Raw genomic sequence first — 24837 nt, 5'->3', positions numbered from 1 at the left:
GATCACATGATCCTCTCAATAGATGCAGAAAAAGCATTTGATAAAATCCAGCATCCTTTTCTAATTAGAACACTGAAGAGTATAGGCATAGGTGGAACATTTCTAAAACTGATTGAAGCTATCTATGACAAACCCACAGCCAATATTTTACTAAATGGAGTAAAACTGAAAGCTTATCCTCTTAGAACTGGAACCAGACAAGGTTGTCCTCTGTCACCTTTACTATTCAACGTAGTGCTGGAAGTTCTAGCCAGTGCAATTAGGCAAGACAAGGAAATAAAGGGAATCCAAATGGGAGCAGAGGAGGTCAAATTCTCCCTCTTTGGTGATGACATGATCTTATACTTAGAGAACCCCAAAGACTCAACCACAAGACTCCTAGAAGTCATCAAAAAATACAGTAATGTTTCAGGATATAAAATCAATGTCCACAAGTCAGTAGCCTTTGTATACACCAATAACAGTCAAGATGAGAAGCTAATTAAGGACACAACTCCCTTCAACATAGTTTCAAAGAAAATGAAATACCTAGGAATATACCTAACAAAGGAGGTGAAGGACCTCTATAAAGAAAATTATGAAATCCTCAGAAAGGAAATAGCAGAGGATATTAGCAAATGGAAGAACATACCATGCTCATGGATGGGAAGAATCAACATTGTTAAAATGTCTATACTTCCCAAAGCAATCTACCTATTCAATGCCATTCCTATCAAAATACCAACATCGTATTTTCAAGATTTGGAGAAAATGATTCTGCATTTTGTATAGAACCAGGAAAAACCCCGTATAGCTAAGGCAGTTCTTAGTAATAAAAATAAAGCTGGGGGCATTAGCATACCAGATTTTAGTCTGTACTACAAAGCCATAGTGGTCAAGACAGCATGGTACTGGCACAAAAACAGAGACATAGACACTTGGAATCGAATTGAACACCAAGAAATGAAACTAACATCTTACAACCACCTAATCTTCGATAAACCAAACAAGAACATACCTTGGGGGAAAGACTCCCTATTCAATAAATGGTGTTGGGAGAACTGGATATCTACATGTAAAAGACTGAAACTGGACCCACACCTTTCCCCACTCACAAAAATTGATTCAAAATGGATAAAGGACTTAAATTTAAGGCATGACACAATAAAAATCCTCCAAGAAAGCACAGGAAAAACACTGGAAGATATTGGCCTGGGGAAAGACTTCATGAAGAAGACTGCCATGGCAATTGCAACAACAACAAAAATAAACAAATGGGACTTCATTAAACTGAAAAGCTTATGTACAGCTAAGGAGACAATAACCAAAGCAAAGAGACAACCTACACAATGGGAAAGGATATTTGCATATTTTCAATCAGACAAAAGCTTGATAACCAGGATCTATAGAGAACTCAAATTAATCCACATGAAAAAAGCCAACAAGCCCATATATCAATGGGCAAGAGATATGAATAGAACCTTCTCTAAAGATGACAGACGAATGGCTAACAAACACATGAAAAAATGTTCATCATCTCTATATATTAGAGAAATGCAAATCAAAACATCCCTGAGATATCATCTAACCCCAGTGAGAATGGCCCACATCACAAAATCTCAAAACTGCAGATGCTGGCGTGGATGTGGAGAGAAGGGAACACTTTTACACTGCTGGTGGGACTGCAAACTAGTACAACCTTTCTGGAAGGAAGTATGGAGAAACCTCAAAGCACTCAAGCTAGACCTCCCATTTGATCCTGCAATACCATTACTGGGCATCTACCCAGAAGGAAAGAAATCCTTTTATCATAAGGACACTTGTACTAGACTGTTTATTGCAGCTCAATTTGTACTAGACTGTTTATTGCAGCACAATCACCAAAATGTGGAAACAGCCTAAATGCCCACCAACCCAGGAATGGATTAACAAACTGTGGTATATGTATACCATGTAATACTATTCAGCTATTAAAAAAATGGAGACTTTACATCCTTCATATTAACCTGGATGGAAGTGGAAGACATTATTCTTAGTAAAGCATCACAAGAATGGAGAAGCATGAATCCTATGTACTCAATTTTGATATGAGGACAATTAATGACAATTAAGGTTATGGGCGGGGGGAGGAAAAGCAGAAAGAGGGAAGGAGGGAGGGGGGTGGGGCCTTGGTGTGTGTCAAGACATGATTGCAAGAGGGACTTTGCCTAACAATTGCAATCAATGTAACCTGGCTTATTGTACCCTCAATGAATCCCCAACAATAAAAAAAAAAAAAAAAAAGAAATCAGATGATTACTGCAACGAAGTATTAAGCAATAATAAAATAATAGTAATGCAGGCTCAGCGCCTGTGGCTCAAGTGGCTAAGGCGCCAGCCACATACACCTGAGCTGGCGGGTTCGAATCCAGCCCAGGGCTGCCAAACAACAATGACAGCTGCAAGCAAAAAATGGCCGGGCGTTGTGGTGGGCATCTGTAGTCCCAGCTACTTGGGAGGCTGAGGCAAGAGAATGGCTTGAGCCCAGGAGTTTGAGGTTGCTGTGAGCTGTGATGCTATGGCACTCTACCCAGGGTGACAGCTTGAGGCTCTGCCTAAAAAAAAAAAAAAAATAATAATAATAATAATAACAGTAATGCAAAGAAAGTAACATTCACATTGTCAAATAAGAGTATGAGAGTATGTCTATTATAGAATGCTTTGACTCTGAGGTTCACTATGGAGTCATCAGTTAACTACTTCTTATTTTTTTCCCCAAAGTATCAAAGAATAGACAACTAATATTTATAAATAAAGATAAAAGATAGTTTCAAAAAATAAATCATGCCAAATCTTATAGACAATAGAAAAAGAAGAAATACTTCAAAATCATTCTACTTAATCTGGATACACCTGATATTAAAATTAGAAAAAATATATTATTATAAAGGGGAAATTACAAACATAATTCCCTTATAAATGAGGATGCAGTATCCTCTATCCTAAACAACATATTAAGAAGTTGAAATAAAAATTAATGTTTAAGTAATGTACTTTAGTCAAAATCGAATCCAATTTATGTGAGAATTAGTTACATTTTCTTTCTTCTTTTTTTTCTTTTCCTTACCCTCACCCCCTCCCTCTTTCTCTGTCTTCTCACCCCTTCCCCCATGCCCCACCATGTCATTAATTGTCCTCATATCAAAGTTGAATACATAGGATGCATACTTCTCCATTCCTGTGATGCTTCACTAAGGATAATGTGTTCCACCTCCATCCAGGTTAGTACAAATGCTGCAAAATCTCCATTTTTTTATAATAGCTGAACAATATTCCATGGTATACATATATCACAACTTGCCAATCCATTCCTGAGTTGAAGGGCATTTAGGCTGTTTCCACAGTTTAGCAACTGTAAATTGGGCTGCAATAAACAGCCTAGTACAAGTATCTTTATAATAAAAGTTTTTTGTTTTTTTCTTCTGGATAGATGCCCAGTAATGGGATTGCAGGATCAAATGGGAGGTCTAGCTTGAGTGCTTTGAGGTTTCTCCATACTTCCTTCCAAAAAGGTTGTACTAGTTTGCAGTCCCACCAGCAGTGTAGAAGTGTTCCTTTTTCTCCACATCTGTGCCAACATCTGCAGTTTTGAGATTTTGTGATATAGGCCATTCTCGCTGGGGTTAGATGATACCTCAGGGTGATTTTACTCTGTATTTCTCTAATAATTAGAGATGATGAGCATTTTTTCATGTGTTTGCTGGCCATTCGTCTGTCTTCTTTAGAGAAGGTTCTGTTCATCTCTCTTCCCCATTGATGTATGGGATTGTTGGTTTTTTTCTTGTGGATTAATTGAAGTTCTGTATAGATCCTAGTTACTAAGCTTTTGTCTGATTCAAAATATGCAAATATCCTTTCCCATTGAGTAGGTTGTCTATTCACTTTGGTTGTTGTCTCCTTGGCTATACAGAAGCTTTTCAATTTAATTAAATCCCATTTGTTTATTATTGCAGTTGTTGCAATTGCCATGGCAGTCTTCCTCATAAAGTCTTTCCCCATGCCAATGTCTTCCAGTGTTTTTCCTATTCTTTCTTTGAAGATTTTTATTGTTTCATGACTTAAATTTAAGTCCTTTATCCATCTTGAATCAATTTTAGAGAGTAGAGAAAGGTGTGGGTCCAGTTTCAGTCTTTTACATATGGATATCCGGTTCTCCCAGCACCATTTTTTGAATAGGGAGTCTTTCCCTAGTGGATGTTCTTGTTAGGTTTATTGAAGATTAGGTGGCTGCACGTTGCTGGTTTCATTTCCTGGTTTTCTGTTCGATTCCAAATGTCTATGTCTCTATTTTTGTGCCAGTACCATGCTGTCTTGACCACTATGGCCTTGTAGTACAGCCTAAAATCTGGTATGGTGATACCCCCAGCTTTGTTTTTCTTATTAAGAACTGCGTTAGCTATACGGGGTTTTTCCTGGTTCCATACAAAATGCAGAATCATTTTTTCCAAGTCTTAAAAATAGGATGTTGGTATTTTAATAGGGATGTCATTGAATCGGTAAATTGCTCTGGGAAGTATAGACATTTTAACAATGTTGATTCTTCCCAATCATGAGTATGGTATGTTCTTCCATTTTTTTTTCCATACATTTTTTTTTTATTAAATCATAGCTGTGTACATCAATATGATCATGGGGCACCATACACTTGTTTCATAGAATATTTGACACATTTTCATCTCATTAGTTGACATAGCCCTCCTGGCATTTTCTTTTTTTTTTTTTTTTCTTTTTTTTTTTTTATTGTTGGGGATTCATTGAGGGTACAATAAGCCAGTTACACTGATTGCAATTGTTAGGTAAAGTCCCTCTTGCAATCATGTCCTGCCCCCATAAAGTGTGACACACACTAAGGCCCCACCCCACTCCCTCCCTCTCTCTTTCTGCTTCCCCCCCCCATAACCTTAATTGTCATTAATTGTCCTCATATCAAGATTGAGTACATAGGATTCATGCTTCTCCATTCTTGTGATGCTTTACTAAGAATAATGTCTTCCACTTCCATCCAGGTTAATACGAAGGATGTAAAGTCTCCATTTTTTTTAATGGCTGAATAGTATTCCATGGTATACATATACCACAGCTTGTTAATCCATTCCTGGGTTGGTGGGCATTTAGGCTGTTTCCACATTTTGGCGATTGTAAATTGAGCTGCAATAAACAGTCTAGTACAAGTGTCCTTATGATAAAAGGATTTTTTTCCTTCTGGGTAGATGCCCAGTAATGGGATTGCAGGATCGAATGGGAGGTCTAGGTTGAGTGCTTTGAGGTTTCTCCATACTTCCTTCCAGAAAGGTTGTACTAGTTTGCAGTCCCACCAGCAGTGTAAAAGTGTTCCCTTCTCTCCACATCCACGCCAGCATCTGCAGTTTTGAGATTTTGTGATGTGGGCCATTCTCTCTGGGGTTAGATGATATCTCAGGGATGTTTTGATTTGCATTTCTCTAATATATAGAGATGATGAACATTTTTTCATGTGTTTGTTAGCCATTCGTCTGTCGTCTTTAGAGAAAGTTCTATTCATGTCTCTTGCCCATTGATATAAGGGATTGTTGGCTTTTTTCATGTGGATTAATTTGAGTTCTCTATAGATCCTGGTTATCAAGCTTTTGTCTGATTGAAAATATGCAAATATCCTTTCCCATTGTGTGGGTTGTCTCTTTGCTTTGGTTATCGTCACCTTAGCTGTACAGAAGCTTTTCAGTTTAATGAAGTCCCATTTGTTTATTTTTGTTGTTGTTGCAATTGCCATGGCAGTCTTCTTCATGAAGTCTTCCCCCAGGCCAATATCTTCCAGTGTTTTTCCTATGCTTTCTTTGAGGATTTTTATTGTTTCGTGCCTTAAATTTAAGTCCTTTATCCATCTTGAATCAATTTTTGTGAGTGGGGAAAGGTGTGGGTCCAGTTTCAGTCTTTTACATGCAGACATCCAATTCTCCCAACACCATTTATTGAATAGGGAGTCTTTCCCCCAAGGTAAGTTCTTGTTTGGTTTATCGAAGATTAGGTGGTTGTAAGATGTTAGTTTCATTTCTTGGTGTTCAATTCGATTCCAAGTGTCTATGTCTCTGTTTTTGTGCCAGTACCATGCTGTCTTGACCACTATGGCTTTGTAGTACAGACTAGAATCTGGTATGCTGATGCCCCCAGCTTTATTTTTATTACTAAGAACTGCCTTAGCTATACGGGGTTTTTTCCGGTTCCATACAAAACGCAGAATCATTTTTTCCAAATCTTGAAAGTACGATGTAGGTACTTTGATAGGAATGGCATTGAATAGGTAGATTGCTTTGGGAAGTATAGACATTTTAACAATGTTGATTCTTCCCATCCATGAGCATGGTATGTTCTTCCATTTGTTAATATCCTCTGCTATTTCCTTTCTGAGGAGTTCATAGTTTTCTTTATAGAGGTCCTTCACCTCCTTCGTTAGGTATATTCCTAGGTATTTCATTTTCTTTGAAACTATGGTGAAGGGAGTTGTGTCCTTAATTAGCTTCTCCTCTTGACTGTTATTGGTGTATACAAAGGCTACTGACTTGTGGACATTGATTTTATATCCTGAAACATTACTGTATTTTTTGATGACTTCTAGGAGTCTTGTGGTTGAGTCTTTGGGGTTCTCTAAGTATAAGATCATGTCGTCAGCAAAGAGGGAGAGTTTGACCTCCTCTGCTCCCATTTGGATTCCCTTTGTTTCCTTGTCTTGCCTAATTGTATTGGCTAGAACTTCCAGCACTATGTTGAATAGTAAAGGTGACAGAGGACAACCTTGTCTGGTTCCAGTTCTAAGAGGAAAAGCTTTCAGTTTTACTCCATTTAGTAAAATATTGGCTGTGGGTTTGTCATAGATAGCTTCAATCAGTTTTAGAAATGTGCCACCTATGCCTATACTCTTCAGTGTTCTAATTAGAAAAGGATGCTGGATTTTATCAAATGCTTTTTCTGCATCTATTGAGAGGATCATGTGATCTTTATTTTTGCCTCTGTTAATATGGTGGATAACGTTTATGGACTTGCGTATGTTGAACCAGCCTTGCATCCCTGGGATGAAGCCTGCTTGATCATGATGAATGACTTTTTTGATGATAAGCTGTAATCTATTGGCTAGGATTTTGTTGAGAATTTTTCCATCTATATTCATGAGTGAGATTGGTCTGAAATTCTCCTTTTTGTTTGGGTCTTTTCCTGGTTTTGGTATCAGGGTGATGTTTGCTTCATAGAATGTGTTGGGGAAGATTCCTTCTTCCTCAATTTTTTGGAATAATTTCTGCAGTACAGGAATAAGCTCTTCCTTGAAGGTTTGATAGAATTCTGGAGTGAAGCCATCTGGACCAGGGCATTTTTTAGTTGGAAGCTTTTTTATTGTTTCTTTGATCTCAGTGCTTGAAATTGGTCTGTTCAGGAGGTCTATTTCTTCCTGGCCAAGTCTAGGGAGAGGGTGTGATTCCAAATATTGATCCATTTCCTTCACATTGTCAAATTTCTGGGCATACAGTTTCTGGTAGTATTCAGAGATGATCTCTTGTATCTCTGTGGGATCAGTTGTTATTTCCCCTTTATCATTTCTGATTGAGGTTACTAGAGATTTTACTTTTCTATTTCTAGTTAGTCTGGCCAATGGTTTATCTATTTTATTTATTTTTTCAAAAAACCAACTCCTTGTTTCATTAATTTTCTGAATGATTCTTTTGTTTTTAATTTCATTGATCTCTGATTTGATTTTGGAGATTTCTTTTCTTCTACTGAGTTTAGGCTTAGATTGTTCTTCTTTTTCCAATTCCATAAGGTCTCTTGTGAGATTGTTGATGTGCTCTCTGTCTGTTTTTCGAATGTAGGCATCTAAAGCGATGAATTTTCCTCTCAAAACTGCTTTTGCAGTATCCCACAGGTTTTGGTAGCTTGTGTCTTCATTGTTGTTATGCTTAAGGAAGTTAGTGATTTCCTGTTTGATTTCTTCCTGCACCCATCTGTTATTCAACAGAAGATTGTTTAATTTCCATGCCTTTGGATGGGGTCGAGCATTTTTGTTAGAGTTGAGTTCCACCTTTAGTGCCTTATGGTCTGAAAAGATACAAGGTAAAATTTCAATTCTTTTGATTCTGTTGATATTTGTTTTGTGTCCCAGGATATGATCAATTTTGGAGAATGTTCCATGGGGTGATGAGAAGAATGTATATTCTTTATCTTTGGGGTGGAGTGTTCTATATGCGTCTATCAAGCATAATTGTTCTAGGGTCTCATGTAAATCTCTTATATCTTTGTTTAATTTCTGTTTAGAGGATCTGTCCAGCTCTGTAAGAGGTGTGTTAAAGTCCCCTGTTATGATGGTATTATCAGATATCATATTGCTCAGACTGAGTAATGTCTGTTTCAAGAATCTGGGAGCATTTAAATTTGGTGCATAGATATTTAGAATTGAAATGTCTTCTTGTTGTAGTTTTCCCTTGACCAATATAAAGTGACCATCTTTGTCTTTTTTGACTTTAGTTGCTTTAAATCCACATGTATCTGAAAATAAGATTGCAACTCCTCTTTTCTTCTGAATTCCATTTGCCTTAAAAATTGTCTTCCAACCCTTGACTCGGAGCTTTAATTTGTCTTTTGAAGCCAGGTGTGTTTCTTGCAGACAGCAAATGGATGGCTTGTGTTTTTTAATCCAGTCAGCCAATCTATGTCTCTTCAGTGGGGAATTCAAGCCATTAACATTTATGGAGATAATTGATAAGTGTGGTAGTATTCTATTCGTCTTATTTGGTGAGAGTCCATTGCCTAGTTTTATCTTTTCCATCAGTGTGGAGGTTAGGTTCTGTCCTTTGATTTCTGAGTTCTTACTTTGCTGCTGATCCATTGTGGTGGTCAGTGTGCAGAACAGGTTGAAGTATTCCCTGTAGAGCTGGTCTTGTTGTGGTGAATTTCCTCAATGTTTGTATATCCGTAAATGATTTGATTTCTCCATCAATTTTGAAGCTTAGCTTAGCAGGGTACAGAATTCTGGGCTGAAAATTGTTCTGTTTAAGTAGATTAAAGGTAGATGACCATTGTCTTCTTGCTTGGAAAGTTTCATTAGAGAAGTCTGAGGTCACTCTGATGGATTTGCCCCTGTAGGTCAACTGGCGCTTACTCCTGGCAGCTTGCAGAATCTTTTCTTTTGTCTTGACTTTGGACAGGTTCATCACAATGTGTCTTGGAGAAGCTCGGTTAGAGTTGAGGCGACCTGGGGTCCGATAGCCCTCTGAAAGCAGTGTGTCAGAATCTTTGGTGATGTTTGGGAAATTTTCTTTTATAATATTCTCTAGTATGGCTTCCATTCCTCTGGGGCATTCTTCTTCCCCTTCTGGAATTCCTATAACTCGTATGTTGGAACGTTTCATAAAGTCCCATAATTCTGACAGTGAACGTTCTGCTTTCTCTCTCTTCTTTTCTGCCTCTTTTACTATCTGAGTTATCTCAAAAACTTTGTCTTCTACCTCTGAAATTCTTTCTTCTGCATGGTCTAACCTGTTGCTGATACTTTCCATTGCATCTTTAAGTTCCCTGATTGACTGTTTCATTTCCTTCAGCTCTGCTATATCCTTTTTATATTCTTCATATCGTTCATCTCTGATTTGATTCTGTTTTTGGATTTCCTTTTGGTTATTTTCCACTTTATTAGCAGTTTCCTTCATTGTTTCCATCATTTCTTTCATTGTTTTCAACATGTGTATTCTAAATTCCCTTTCTGTCATTCCTAACATTTCTGTATAGGTGGAATCCTCTGCAGTAGCTACCTCATGGTCCCTTGGCGGGGTTGTTCTGGACTGGTTCTTCATGTTGCCTGGAGTTTTCTGCTGATTCTTCCTCATGAGTGATTTCTTTTATCTGTTTCCTTGCCCTAATTTTCCTTTCACTTCCTCTTGCTCTTTAAGTTCTTGTGCCTGTGGACTAAGGGTTACAGGACCAGAAAGGTGAGAAGGTTGAAGAGCAAAAAAGGGATGAAAGAAAGGATGACCGAGTGATAAGAAAAAAAAGAAAGATAGAGAAAGGAGAGGGGGTAGGGATAAGGAATATTGACAAAAAGAAGAGAGGCACAGAAAGAGGGAGACAGGGCAATATAGGTGTACAGTAGGGTACTTTGACACAACCTTAAAAAACCCCACCTTCTGGGGGTTGGGTGCCCAGTTGGGTGGTTCCCTTGAGGTCAGCAGCTCTTTGCTAACCTGGTCAGACACAGTACCCCACCTCCACCAAGTAGAGAGGAAAGACAAAAATGCTATAAATCAAACCAAAACAAGCAAACAGAAAACTTTATGGCGATAAAATTGGGTGAAAAACCAAGTGATAGCGGTAGAAACACTAGCAAAAATGAAGTTGTAGTTATTAAAAAAGGCAGCAATGGGAAATTATAATTAAACTAGAAAAATTGGGAAAGAAAAAGGGATCTGTATGGAAAAGATTGAAATTAAGAAACAAAAGAACATCAACAACGTCAAAATAAACAAACAAAAAAACCCAACCAAACAAAAAAAAAAAGAAAAAAAAATACACAACCAAAAACAAAGCAGTTTGTATATGTTGTTGAATATTGTCTGGGCAACACGTGGTCTTTTGGGGTATGAGATGTTAGTCACAGTTCTGATACGACTGGAGGCTGCTGATTTCTCAAACCCCAGCAGGTAGACACCCTAAATCTCTCTTCAGCCCACTTAAAAGGCACTTTGAACTTGTAAACTTGCTGAGCAGAAGCTTTCCCAGCTTTCTCGCTGGAATCACTGCTGAAGTGGCTATCCACTTACTCAGTGTGCCAAAACCGGTCTCACTCTGCCCCTGAGGGTTAGGGCTGCAAGGCGGCTCAGACCCCACCCTTAGGCTACTTGGTTGCTGGGTTACCAGCTCCCACCCGTTTCTAGCTCTGCTACCCTGAGGGCGGAGCTTGCCGGGGCAGATCACTGACAATGGTTCCGTATGACCCACCGCCAAACACTATTAGCTCGTCTGACTCAGCGGCTCAGACTGGGGCCCTTGACAACAGCCAAAGTTCTCCGCACTCCCGCTCAGGCCTTCCCCAAGGCAGTTCAACTCAGTGCCAAGTCCAAGGACATCAAAAGAGTTCACAGGTAAGGCCTTTCTGGTTTGCAGTCTCGCTGCTACTGAACTTACAGTTGTGGGCGGGTTTAGACGGTTGAACACACGCGACCACTTGCCGGTTTTCCACTGTTTTAGTCCTCCTCTTGGGGTCCAGAAGTCTCTCGCTGACTCCCTGTATCCTCATAGGAGTGATGATAGGCAGTTCCCACCAGCCAGAGATGCCTGGAGTCCTATCTCCCCAGACTCACGGTGCCCAGATGCAAGGAAGCTGTTACTCGGCTGCCATCTTGCTCCGCCCATTTGAGTTTGGGCATTTTCTTAGTTACTTTGCCAAGACATTTACATTCCACATTTGCCAAGGCTCACATGTACCCTTGTAAGATGCACCACAGGTGTGATCCTTTCAATCCCCCTCCCTCTACTCCCTCCCCCCTCCCTCCCCACGCTTTCCCCCTTCACCCTGTTCTTAGGTTGTAACTTGGTTATAGCTTTCATGTGAAGGTCCTAAGTTAGTTTTATAGTAGGGGTGAATACATTGGATATTTTTTCTTCCATTCTTGAGACACTTTACTGAGAAGAATATGTTCCAGCTCCATCCATGTAAACATGAAAGAGGTAAAGTCTCCATCTTTCTTCAAGGCTGCGTAGTATTCCATGGAGTACATATACCACAATTTGTTAATCCATTCATGGATTGATGGGCACTTGGGTTTTTTCCATGACTTAGCAATTATGAATAGGGCTGCAATAAAGATTCTGGTACAAATATCTTTGTTATGATGTGGTTTTTGGTCTTCTGGGTATATGCCCAGCAGAGGAATTACAGGATTGAATGGCAGATCTATTTTTAGATCTCTAAGTGTTCTCCATATCTCTTTCCAAAAGGAAGGTATTAGTTTGCATTCCCACTAGCAGTGCAAAAGTGTTCCCTTTTCTCCACATCCACGCCAACATCTCTGGACTTGAGATTTTGTGATATAGGCTAGTCTCAGTGGAGTTAGATGATATCTCCAAGTAGTTTTGATTTGCATTTCTCTGATGATTAAAGATGATGAGCATTTTTTCATATGTCTGAAGTCCGCGCGCCTGTCTTCTTCGGAGAAGTTTCTTTTCAATTCTCTTGCCCAGCCTGTGATGGTATCCCTTGTTCTTTTCTTGCTAATGCGTTTGAGTTCTCTGTGGATTCTGGTTATTAAACCTTTGTCAGAGACATAACCAGCAAATATCTTCTCCCATTCTGTGGGCTGTTTGCTTGCTTTATTTACTGTGTTCTTGGCTGTGCAGAAGCTTTTTAGTTTGATCAAGTCCCAATAGTGTATTTTTGAAGCAGCTTCAATCGCCCGGGGGGTCCTTCTCATAAAAAACTCACCCAACCCAATTTCTTCAAGGGTTTTCCCTGCACTCTCTTCTAGTATTTTTATAGTTTCATGTCTTACGTTTAGGTCTTTAATCCAGTAAGAGTCTACCTTGGTTAGTGGTGAAAGGTGTGGATCCAGTCTTCTACAGGTTGCCAGCCAGTTCACCCAGCACCATTTGTTAAATAGGGAATCTTTTCCCCACTGGATGTTTTCAATTGGCTTGTCAAAGATTAAATAATGGTAAGTAGCTGGGTTCATCTCTTGGTTCTCTATTCTGTTCCAGACATCTACTTCTCTGTTTTTGTGCCAATACCATGCTGTTTTGATCACTATCGATTTGTAGTATAGTCTGAGGTCTGGTAGCGTAATTCCTCCTGCTTTGTTTTTATTTTTGAGTAATGTCTTGGCTATTCAAGGTTTTTTCTGATTCCATATAAAACAAAGTATTGTTTTTTCAAGATCTTTAAAGTATGACAGTGGAACGTTAATAGGGATTGCATTGAAGGTATATATTGCTTTGGGTAGTATGGACATTTTAACAATGTTGATTCTTCCCAGCCATGAGCATGGTATGATTTTCCATTTATTAACATTCTCGGCTATCTCTTTTCTTAGAGTTTCATAGTTCTCTTTATATAGATCTTTCACATCCTTTGTTAGATAAACTCCCGAATATTTCATCTTCTTTGGCATTACTGTGAATGGGATAGAGTCCTTAATTGTTTTTGCAACTTGACTATTGTTGGTATATATAAAGGCTACTGATTTATGAATGTTGATTTTGTAACCTGAGACGCTGCTGTATTCCTTGATCACTTCTAAGAGTTTTGTAGTAGAGTCCCTAGTGTTTTCCAGATATACAATCATATCATCTGTGAAGAGCGAAAGTTTGATCTCGTGACCCTATGTGGATGCCCTTGATTGCCTTTTCTTCCCTAATTGCGGTGGCTAAAACTTCCATTACAATGTTAAAAAGCAATGGAGACAATGGGCAGCCTTGTCTGGTTCCTGATCTAAGTGGAAATGATTCCAATTTAACTCCGTTCAATATGATATTGGCTGTCGGTTTGCTGTAGATGGCCTCTATCAGTTTAAGAAATGTCCCTTCTATACCAATTTTCTTAAGTGTTCTGATCATGAAGGGATGTTGGATGTTATCAAAAGCTTTTTCTGCATTGATTGAGAGGATCATATGGTCTTTGTTTTTTACTTTGTTTATGTGCTGAATTACATTTATAGATTTACATATATTGAACCAGCCTTGAGACCCTGGGATAAAGCCAACTTGATCATGATGTATGATTTGTTTTATATGTTGCTGGATTCTGTTTGTTAGGATCTTGTTGAATATTTTTGCATCTGTATTCATTAGTGATATTGGTCTATAATTTTCTTTTTTTGTTGGGTCTTTTCCTGGTTTGGGGATCAGGGTGATGTTTGCTTCATAGAACGTGTTGGGGAGTCTTCCTTCTTTTTCTACATTTTGGAACAGTTTGAGTAATATAGGTACTAATTCCTCTTTAAAGGTTTGGTAGAATTCTGATGTGAAACCATCTGGTCCCGGACTTTTCTTTTTGGGGAAGTTTTGTATGGTTGATGTTATTCCCGAACTTGAAATGGGCCTGTTCAACATTTCCACTTGATTCTGGTTAAGTCTTGGAAGGTGACAAGCTTCCAGGTATCGGTCCATTTCCTTCAGATTTTCATATTTCTGACAGTAAAGTTTCTTATAATATTCATTAAGGATTTTTTGGATTTCTGAGGAGTCTGTTGTTATTTTGTCTTTGTCATTTCTGATTGATGAGATCAGAGATTTTACTCTTTTTTTCCTGATTAGGTTGGCCAATGATTTATCTATTTTGTTGACCTTTTAAAAAACCCAGCTTTTTGATTTATTGATCTGTTGTTTGTATTGTTCTTTTGTTTTCAATTTCATTTCGTTCTGCTCTGATTTTGGTTATTTCTTTTCTTCTACTGGGTTTGGGGTTGGAGTGTTCTTCCTTTTCCAGTTGCTTGAGATGTCCCATTAAGTTGCTAACTTCCTCTCTTTCTGTTCTCCTGAGGAAGGCTTGCAGCGCTATAAATTTCCCTCTTAGAACTGCCTTTGCGGTGTCCCAGAGGTTCTGATAGTTCATGTCTTCATTGTCATTTTGTTCCAAAAATTTGGCAATTTCTTTCTTGATCTCATCTCTGACCTAGCTATCGTTCAGCATGAGGTTATTTAACTTCCATGTTTTTGTGTGAGTATGTAGATTCCTGTTGTTACTCAGCTCAAGTTTTATTCCATGATGGTCCGAGAAGATGCATGGAATAACTTCTATTCCTTTAAATTTACTGAGGTTAGATTTGTGACCTAAGATGTGATCGATTTTGGAGTAAGTTCCGTGGACTGATGAGAAGTATGTGTATTCAGTTTTGTTAGGATGAAATGTTCTGTAGATGTCTGCTAGATCTAAATGCTGGATGGTTAGATTTAAATCTAAAATTTCTTTACTCAGTTTTTGTTGGAGGATCGATCCCTCACTGCCAAAGGAGTGTTAAAATCTCTGACTATTATGGAGCTAGAGGAAATCAAGTTGCTCATGTCTGTTAGAGTTTCTCTTATGAATTGAGGTGCATTCTGATTGGGTGCATAGATATTAATAATTGAAATCTCATCATATTGAGTATTACCCTTAACAAATATGAAGTGACCATTCTTGTCCTTCCTTACTTTTGTTGGTTTAAAGCCTATTGTGTCTGCAAATAATATTGCAACACCTGCTTTTTTCTGGTTACAATTTGCCTGAAATATGGATGACCATCCTTTCACCCTGAGTCTGTATTTGTCTTTTAAGTTAAGATGTGACTCTTGTAAGCAACAGATATCTGGTCTGAGTTTTTGTATCCAGTCAGCTAACCTATATCTCTTTAGAGGACAGTTTAAGCCATTCACATTAATGGAGATTATTGATAAGTTTGGTGAAATTTTGGGTATCGAGTTTTTCAAAAGTCCAGTGGACCATTTTAATCTTTTCGCCATTGTAGAAGTTGGAGTTTGATCAGGAGTTTCTGAGTGAGTTTACGTTTGTAGTGGAGGATTGGGTTGGTCATTACGGAGGATAGGTCTGAGAATATCCTGAAGAGCTAGTTTGGTTGTGGCAAATTTCTTCAACATATGAAGGTCGTTAAAGTATTTAATTTCTCCATCATAGATGAAACTCAGTTTAGCTGGGTACAAGATCCAGGGTTGAATGTTATTTTGCTTTAGGAGATTAAAAGTCGATGACCACCCTCTTCTGGCTTGAAAAGTTTCAGCAGAGAGATCTGCAGTCATTCTAATGTTCTTACCTTTGTAGGTAATGACTTTCTTTCACCTGATAACCTTGAGAATTTTCTCCTTCATGTTGACTTTAGTGAAGCTAATTATGATATGTCTGGGGGATGACTTACTGGGGTTGAATCGTGCTGGAGTTCTGAAACTGTCTGCTATCTGAATTTCAGAATCTCTAGGCATGTCTGGAAAATTCTCTTTCATAATTTCATGCAGAAGGGCCTCTGTGCCCATCGATGCCACTTCATTGTTTTCCAGAACTCCTATTATTTGTATATTTGCCTTCTTCGAATTATCCTGGAGCTCTCTAAGAGAAAGATCCGTTTTTGCTCTCCATTTCTCTTCCTCTTTGAGAGTTTGGGAGCGTTCGAAGGCTTTATCTTCAATGTCAGAAATCCTTTCTTCTGCTTGGTCCATTCTGTTGCTGAGGGATTCTACTGTATTTTTCATATCTTTAAGGGCTGCAAATTCTTGCTTCAGTGTGTCTAAGTCTTTGGTGGTTTTGTCTTTAAATTCGTTAAATTCTTGAGACAACTTTTGAATTTCTCCTAGGATTCCTAATTCCATTTTATCAATCTTGTATGCAATCCAAATTCTGAATTCGATTTCTGACATGTCTGCCAGTTGCTTATGAATGGGATCTTCAATTACATCCACCATTTCTTTCCTTGGGGGGGTTGATCTATTCTGGTTATTCATGTTACTTGAGATTTTTTGCTGATTCCGCCCCATGGTTGTTTTACTCCCTTTGATTTTTCCCCTAGGGTTTTGTTGAGGGCCCGTTCAGTGTTATAGCCTGAGAGACTGGGGCCCTGTCTGGTGTGGTGGGGCTGAGTGGTGTTCTTCCATTTGTGAAAGGCCTCTGCTATTTCCTTTCTTTTTTCTTTTCTTTTTTTTTTTTTTGTAGAGACAGAGTCTCACTTTACCACCCTCTGTAGAGTGCCATGACGTCACAGGACTCACAGAAACCTCTAGCTCTTGGGCTTACGCGATTCTCTTGCCTCAGCCTCCTGAGAAGCTGGGACTACAGGTGCCCACCACAACGTCCGGCTATTTTTTGGTTGCAGTTTGGCCGGGGCTGGGCTTGAACCCACCACCCTCAGTATATGGGGCCTGTGCCCTACTCACTGAGCCACAGGTGCCGCCCCTGGTATTTCCTTTCTTAAGGTTTCATAATTTTCTTTATAGAGTTCTTTCACCTCTTTTATTAGGTATATTCCTAGGTATTTCATTTTCTTTGAGGCTATGGTGAAGGGAGTTGTGTCTTTAACCTCTCATCTTGGCTGTTGTTGGCATATACAAAAGCAACTGACTTGTGGACATTGATTTTATATCCTGAAACATTACTGTATTTTTTAGTGACTTCCAAGAGTCTTGTGGAGTCTTTGGGGTTCCCTAAGTATAAGATCATATCATCAGCAAAGGGGGAGAGTTTGACCTCCTCTGCTGTGATTTGGATGCCCTTTATTTTCTTGTCTTGTCTAATTGTATTGGCTAGAACTTCCAGCACTATGTTGAATAGTAGTGGCGATAGTGGACAACCTTGTCTGGTTCCAGTTTTAAGAGGAAAAGCTTTCAGTTTTACTCCATTCAGTAAAATATTAGCTGTGGGTTTGTCATAGATAGCTTCGATCGGTTTAAGAAATGTGCCACCTGTGCCTATAATCCTCAGTGTTCTAATTAGAAAAGGATGCTGGATTTTATCAAATGCTTTTTCTGCATCTATTAAGAAGATCATATTGTCTTTGGTTTTACTTCTGTTAATATGGTGAATAACGTTTATAGACTTGGGTATGTTATACCAGCCTTGCATCCCTGGGATGAAGGAAGACAGGTTTTTAAGAAGGAGAATTAAGCAAATCAGTGGGGTAAAGGGAAACTTTTTTGAGGACATGTTTATTTAGCTGAGATGTCGAGTAAGAGTTAACTTGATCAAGATGAGGAAAAGAATTTTCTGGAAAGAAGAAACAGCATTTACAAAGGACTTGGTTTAACAAAGGTCAGTGTGGCAGCAGTCCAGCAAGAGTGTGGATAAATTAGGTAGGAGCCAAACTGCAGAACACTGTAGGCCATACTTTTCTTTACCCTTAGGGTTAACAGTTAAACTAATATTCTTTATATTCAAAGGGGAAAATGTATATCTTTTAAAAGGGTTGTGTTACAAGAGTTTATTTTTATTTCAGCTTAAAACTCATAATGCTTTTCCTCATAGAATCATGATTACAGTATCAGGTCTCATAAAAAAAACCTTTGAACCAAATGATAACACTGGAAATTAGTGAACAGAACTTATTGTCCTAAACATAACTAGGGAGGAATGAGAAAAGAAAAGAAGGAAAGGGGATTAAAAATGATGTCTATCTGTATTTAAAGAGAACGTACTAGGTATGATTGACTAAACTGTGAATAAAGAAGAAAAACAAAAAGCTTACTGTAAGTGAACGAGGCTGTCATGGGAAACCAAAACAGATGATGGTAAGGGACACATCCAGTTGCATAACTGGAGAAGACCCTCAACTGCCACTTGGACATAGGACAGTGTGATATTTGGAGCCAATTAAGGTGGAAGGAGAATAGAGGGAATTTCATACATAAATTTTACAGTCTAGAGCATATTTCTCTCAGTTATCACAATATAAAAATCTTTTAAATTCTTTTATGTATTGGTAAGAAATGTAAAATTCCAAAATGACTGTAGTGCAAATACCAATTTTATTTTGGTAATGTTAACAGTAATTCATACAGTTAGAAGTGATAATAAATTACTAAATTATAGTCACCTTGTCAAGCCATAATGTTAGCCTTGAATGGTGTGCTGGTAACTCTCAGAGTAATACTTGAGAGACAAAATTGAAGAAATTTGATTTTTAATTTTTACTTTCCATTTAATTTATAGAATTATGAATAAATTATCTTAATTTCAAAAAAAGTTTGACTCATGGTAGGGTGAAAAATAGAAGGGTTACAAACATTATGTTATATTTATTTATTTATTTATTTTGTGGTTTTTGGCCAGGGCTGGGTTTGAACCTGCCACTTCCGGCATATGGGACCAGCGTCCTACTCCTTGAGCCACAGGCGCCGCCCTCATTATGTTATATTTAAAATGTTAGCTTCCGTGAGTGTTTTGAATTCTGATGCAAACTTTTAAGAAATATTCCAGCAGAGGGCCTTGCCTTGAATGCAGGTTCTGTCTAGAGTTGTTGTGGCTATGATATCTTGGGCAAGTTGCTTATCTCTCTGTCCTTCAGTTTCTTCATCTGCAAAATGGAAATAATACTAGTACCTACCACATAAGGTTGGGATCAAGATTAAATGAGTCATGTGTGAAGCTCTTAAAATATGTTTGGCACACAGTACATACTAGTAAAGTGTTGGTCATTATTTGGAGATAGTGTCAAGTGTTCAAATGTGAGGCCCTTTGCTCCACTCCATGTAGGAGGCAGATAGACTTCATGACTAGTGTCACTATATAATTTATTGTCCAGTCCTGGACTTTTGAGAGTATCATTAAAGAAAGTGCTATTAATAATTATGTTGGGATACAGCTCTAAAGCAGAGCTGTGTTGGGAACACTGGAATGTATGATCATATTATTTATGGATCCCCGGCAGCTTTGCTGATTGCCATTGCCCACCTCTCCCTACTCAGAGACTCTGATAACCTTTGTTCATTGTAGCATTTATTTAGCCTGTAACATTAGCTGCCAGGAACCAGTTTGTGTTTGCTTTTATTAGGTACCTATGTCTTATCTTTCTAAGTGGACTGTAAGTGCTTGAGGGCAAGGACTCATCATACACACTTTACTTGTGTGCAGATCAGTGGCTTGACAATGAGTGATCTTGTGAGGTGTCATGAGGCTTCTTGGTAGGCTGTACCTAAATTCTAGCATGATAGTACAGTCATCCCTTGTTATACCCGGGGGATTGGTACAGGATCCTAGCCTATACCAAAATCCCAACATACTCAAGTCCCACAGTCAGCCTTGCATATATGCAGGTTTCACTTTCCTCTATTACTGTATTTTCTTTTAGAAAATTTTATTATCTACTTTAATAAAAAATATCTTGGTATCATTCCTCCCTCCCTTCCTTCCGTCTTTTTTATTTTATTTTTTTCAAGAGATGGGGGTCTTGCTCTGTGGCCCAGGCGGGAATCATAGCTCACTGTAGCCTTGAACTCTTGGCCTCAAGTGATCTTCCTGTCTTACTCATCCTCTGGAGTAGCTGGGATTACAGGCTGGAGCCACTGTGCCCAGCCATTACTGCATTTTCCATCTATGTTTGGTTGAAAAAAAAAATACTGCATATAAGTGGACCCATGCAATTCAAACCCATGTTGTTCAAGGATCAACTGGAGAATACTCCAAGCTCTCATCTCCCTTACTTCCCTTCATTGATTCCTCCGCTTCCACTCCTGCCTCCTATAGTCACTCTCCACACAGCTTCAAACTCCCTTGTTTAAAAAATTTCAGTGGCTTCCTATTACTTTTATGGAAGTAGCTTGCAACATTATTCTCCAAACCTTTTAGAGTAGAGTGCTATGGCATCACAGCTCACAGCAACCTCTAGCTCCTGGGCTTAAGCGATTCTCTTGCCTGAGCCTCTCAAGTGGCTCCCCCCCACAACGCCTGGCTATTTTTTGGTTGTAGTTGTCATTGTTGTTTGGCGGGCCTGGGCTGGATTCAAACCCGCCAGCTCTGGTGTATGTGGCTGGCGCCTTAGCTGCTTGAGCTACAGACACTTAGCTGCTTTGTATTCTTTTTAAGAATTGTTAAAATAACAGAGGGATGCATTCTTGCTGTGAAATAATTCAAACAACATAGATATCTAAGGTCAAATTCTCCCTTGACAATTATCCTGCTTTCTTTTTTCCAACCAATACCAGTCTGCGCATATGTATACACCTCATTTATTTTAATAGCTGTATGTCATACTATAATTTCATTAAAGATTCTCCGTATTGATGGAGCTTTATGTTGTTTCTACCTTTTTATTATTGGTTCATGCCTTGTACAGGCCTTTCTGTGCATAGAGTAGGAACAGTTCTTTAAAATAAAGTCTAACACAGAATTATTTGTTTGAAGGGCGTATGATTTTAATCTGCAGAAGTATGGTCAAATTGTCCTTCTAAAGAGCTTTACCAATTTACATTCCTTCTGACAGAGAAAATGCTTATCATAATCAAGATATATATTTCCATTATTCAAACACGTTCTTTTGACCACCTTTGCATTTTAATTGGCACACTTGTATTGCTTCTCTCTTTCTCTTTTTCTCTTTTCTTTCTCTCAGCACACTTGTATTCTGATCCCAGGTACCACTCATCTGCTTCCTCTCACTGTTACATTAGTTTCTCCTGTTCTGGAATTTCACAGAAATGGAATTACACTGCAGGTAGTCTTTATGTCTGGCTTCTTTTGCTTAGTATAATGTTTCAAGATTCACCCACATTGTCATGAATATCATTAGTCAGTTTCTTTTTATTGCTGAGTAGCATTTCAAAGTATGAATACATTACCATTTGTATATCCATTCTTTGTTTTTTGGACATTTGGATTGTTTCCAGTTTTTGCTATTATGAATAAAGCTACTACGAACATTTGCATGTAGGTATTTTTGTAGACATGCACATTCATTTCTTATGGGTCATATAGTAAGTATATATTGAATGTTATAAGAAACTGCCAGTTTTTCAAAGTGGTTATGCCATTTTATACTTCCACCAGCAACATGTAAGAATTCTAGCCGTTCCACATCCTCACCGACACTTAAACCAGCCTTCCTAGTCATTGTAATGGGTGTGTAGTGGTATCACATTGTGGCTTTAATTTGCATTTCTCTGACAATGATGTCAATCCTCTTATTGCCTGTTTGTATATCCTCTTTCTGAAGTATCTGTTCCAGACTTTTGGCCATTTAAGAAATTGGGTTAGCTGAGCGCGGTGGCTCACACCTGTAATCCTAGCACTCTGGGAGGCCAAGGCAGGTGGATTGCCTGAGCTCATGGGTTCGAGACCAGCCTGGGCAAGATTGAGACACCCCCCAACCCCCATCTCTAAAAATAGCCAGGTGTTGTGGTAGGTGCTTGTAGTCCCAGCTATTCGGGACGCTGAGACAAGAGAATCGCTTGAGTCCAAGAGTTGGAGGTTGCTGTGAGCTGTGATGCCACAGCAGTCTACCAAGGGCAACAAAGTGAGACTCCGTCTCAAAAAAAAAAAAATTGGGTTACTTTATTGTTGAACTGTAAGAGTGTTATAAGTTATGTGCGTATGTCCTTTCTCAGGTTGTTTTGCAACAATTTCCTCTAGAGGTAAAAAATATTTTCTACCCTACATAAATGCCATTCTCACGGAAACGTATACACCAATATTTTTAGCAGCTCTTTTTATACTTACCTGAAACTTCAAACAATCTAGATCTTTCAGTGGCAGGATGAATAAACAAACTGTGGTGTATTCATGCAATATACATGCAATACCCACTCGGTAGTGAAAAGGAACAACTTATTGATACTTGAAACATCTTGGATGAATCCCAAGGACATTATGGTGACTGAAAGAAGTCGGTCTCAGTGGTTACATACTATATGATTCCATTTGTGTGACATATTTGAAAATACTGAACAGATTAGTGGTTGCCAGAATTAGTGGTGAGGGTGGGAGTGGCTATAAAAGGGCAACATGAAGGAATTTTGGGGGTGATGGAAATGCTCTGTGTCCTGATTGTGATGGCAGTTACATAAATCTATAGATGTGTTAACATTAATAAATTAACATTTAATTAATAAAATTTTAATGAAGAAAATGCTATAAAATGCTATAACCAATAAAGCAAATCAGCAACCCCCTATGGATGTATAGGTGCCTATGAAGGTTGAGTTTTGAATGCAAAACAATTTGACAGGAAATGGGGCAAAAATGATCAAGTTTTTATTGTACATTTTTATATTATTTTAATTATTTCAATTGGTTTATAGTAATTTTGAAATTTGAAAAAATCTACTGCAATTGGAAAACATCAGGAAAAGCATTTAAAAAGAAGAAAAAGAGTATTTTTGCTTTACTGAGTACCTGGTGGTATGGTAGCGAACCAGACAAATGCATCTCCATTCTTGTGGAGCACAGCCTGGTACATACAATCCACTCCTCACATCTTACAGATGGTTCATCTGCAAAATGTGTCTAGAAGGAATTTTTATAAGGATAAATATTTAACATATGCTCAAAACAGTGTCTGGTACAAATGAATAAATGTAATACAAGCTGCTATCTATATAAAAGTGCCTGTCATGTAACAGGGGCTCAGCAAATGTCAGTTTCCTTAGCATTGGGAGCCTGGAGACTGGGATGTGGGGAAAAGGGGAAGGATACATCCTTGGTTTGATGCTTGTGTTTTCTGGTTTCCTCCATTATCTGTTTTTCTTGGCCTTGCTATCTTTCTAACTTCAGGGAAGCCTCTCCCTTCTTCTCCTCCATAGGTTGACCTATCACTGTCCCTCAGGACCTAGACATAGGGCGTTTCCCTCTTAGGCTGATATTTGACTCCCTGTCTACATCTAGCTTGGCACAGAGGGACATACATAGCCTGAAGAGTGTGGGTGAGCCATACACAGAGGTTTTGGACTTGCAGGTGAGCCCAACTTGGGGGAAATGTGACCTTAGAATAGGGCAAAATTGTAAAGGTTTTGGAAAGGTTTTGCCAGGCACAAGAGATTTTTAAGGAGAGTGAGTGAGAGGACTGAGGCAAATACCCAGGGATGAATGAAACAGATACTTAAATTCTACTTTTTTTTTCTAATCAGGCAGATGGCCCTTCTTCAGGCCAATAAAGATCTCATTTCCACAGGAATGAAGGAATTTAATGGTTTGCTAAATCAACAGGTAAGTCCAGGCACTCTGTTTCAAAGGACAGGCCTGGGGATAGGAGTTGTAGGGGCTGGGGGAGATGAGGGCAGAGAAGAGGGGATAATTTGGAGTTGGGAGGTACTGGTGGAGTTATGGACACAGAAACAGTAATACAAACGAGAGGAAAGAGGATGTGAGAGTTTGTGGGACTCTCCTGGGTATGCCTGAATCACATTGCTGACCACATTCTCCTTTGCCAACTCACCCCTTCCCAATCGCCCAGGTCTTTAATGAACCTTTTGTCTCTGAAGAAGCCATGGAAACTGTGGTGAATGACTGGATGAACTTCTACATCAACTATTACAGGCAGCAGATGACAGGGGAGCCCCAAGAGCAAGAGAAGGCTCTGCAGGAATTTAAGCAGAAGCTGAATTCTCTGGCTAACCCTTTCCTGGTCAAATATCAGGCCTTCCTGAAGTCCTATGAGCACCTAAATCACCCACGGCCTTCCTCCTAGACCAGAGTACCTTAATTTCTAAGAAACTCTTAAGTCCTGGCCCTGTGTCCTTCATGTCCACAGGCTGTGTTCCTTCAATGTTACTCTACCTTGACATCTCAATAAAGACCACTACTGGTTTTACTGGACTTCTGGCTCTTTTCCATCGCCTGTCCTGAGTTGTGGAAGCAGTTGGTCCCTTTTACTTCAGTTTGCTTCTCAGGTACCATCTTGTAGACTTAATTCCTTTAAGTAACCGTTAGGCAGTACCCAAACAGGCTGAACAAGGGGCCAAGAAGGCACTAAAGAGAAAGTGCTGGGGTAAGGGGGTGGTAGAAAAAAGGATTAAAGCCCTCCAGTGTCCTGTGACATACGTGCCTAGGAGGAAACTGCTGGAAGCCTTCCAGTCTTGTTCACCTTGCACCAAGTCCACAGCCTGGATTATTCAATTCCCTTCCCTGTGTCCCAGCCTAAACAACTTTTTAGCTGGATCTTCTGATTCTGACTTTAAAACTACCACAGAATACCTGCCCTGCAATAGTTTAGAGTGAGAAAAGATCTTGGCAACCATTCAATACTTCCCTTATATTTTCAGACGGGGTGACCCCTTCCGTTAGCTCCACCATCACTTGGCCCCAGACCCCAGGATTGGGAAGCAGAGAAACCCGCCTTCCCTGCTGCCCCACCTTTCTCCTGTCACTTTCCAGTCTAGGCTCCCTTTCCCTCAGACCTCTTTATTTTA

At 39.0% G+C, this 24837-nt stretch overlaps 1 protein-coding gene across 1 annotated transcript; it reads left to right on the top strand.

Annotated features, from left to right (window-relative positions):
- Positions 1–23317: 23317 nt before the first annotated feature.
- AHSP (alpha hemoglobin stabilizing protein) lies at positions 23318–24244 on the top strand. Its single transcript, XM_053555203.1, has 3 exons — positions 23318–23384; positions 23557–23635; positions 23883–24244. The coding sequence occupies exons 2-3, from the start codon at positions 23561–23563 to the stop codon at positions 24114–24116; spliced, it is 309 nt and encodes a 102-aa protein (XP_053411178.1). The 5' UTR covers positions 23318–23384; positions 23557–23560; the 3' UTR covers positions 24117–24244.
- Positions 24245–24837: the final 593 nt, after the last annotated feature.

The sequence above is a fragment of the Nycticebus coucang genome, chromosome 12 (genome assembly GCF_027406575.1).
Source record: "Nycticebus coucang isolate mNycCou1 chromosome 12, mNycCou1.pri, whole genome shotgun sequence".
NCBI lineage: Eukaryota > Metazoa > Chordata > Mammalia > Primates > Lorisidae > Nycticebus > Nycticebus coucang.
This window is presented reverse-complemented; position numbering and strand designations above follow the sequence as displayed.

What these genes read in the sequence shown, in the direction of transcription:
- AHSP (XM_053555203.1), top strand. Translation starts at nt 23,561, where the DNA reads ATGGCCCTTCTTCAGGCCAATAAAGATCTCATTTCCACAGGAATGAAG. An exon ending in ATGGTTTGCTAAATCAACAG is followed by an intron (nt 23,636 to 23,882) that starts GTAAGTCCAGGC and finishes CCAATCGCCCAG; the next exon opens with GTCTTTAATGAACCTTTTGT.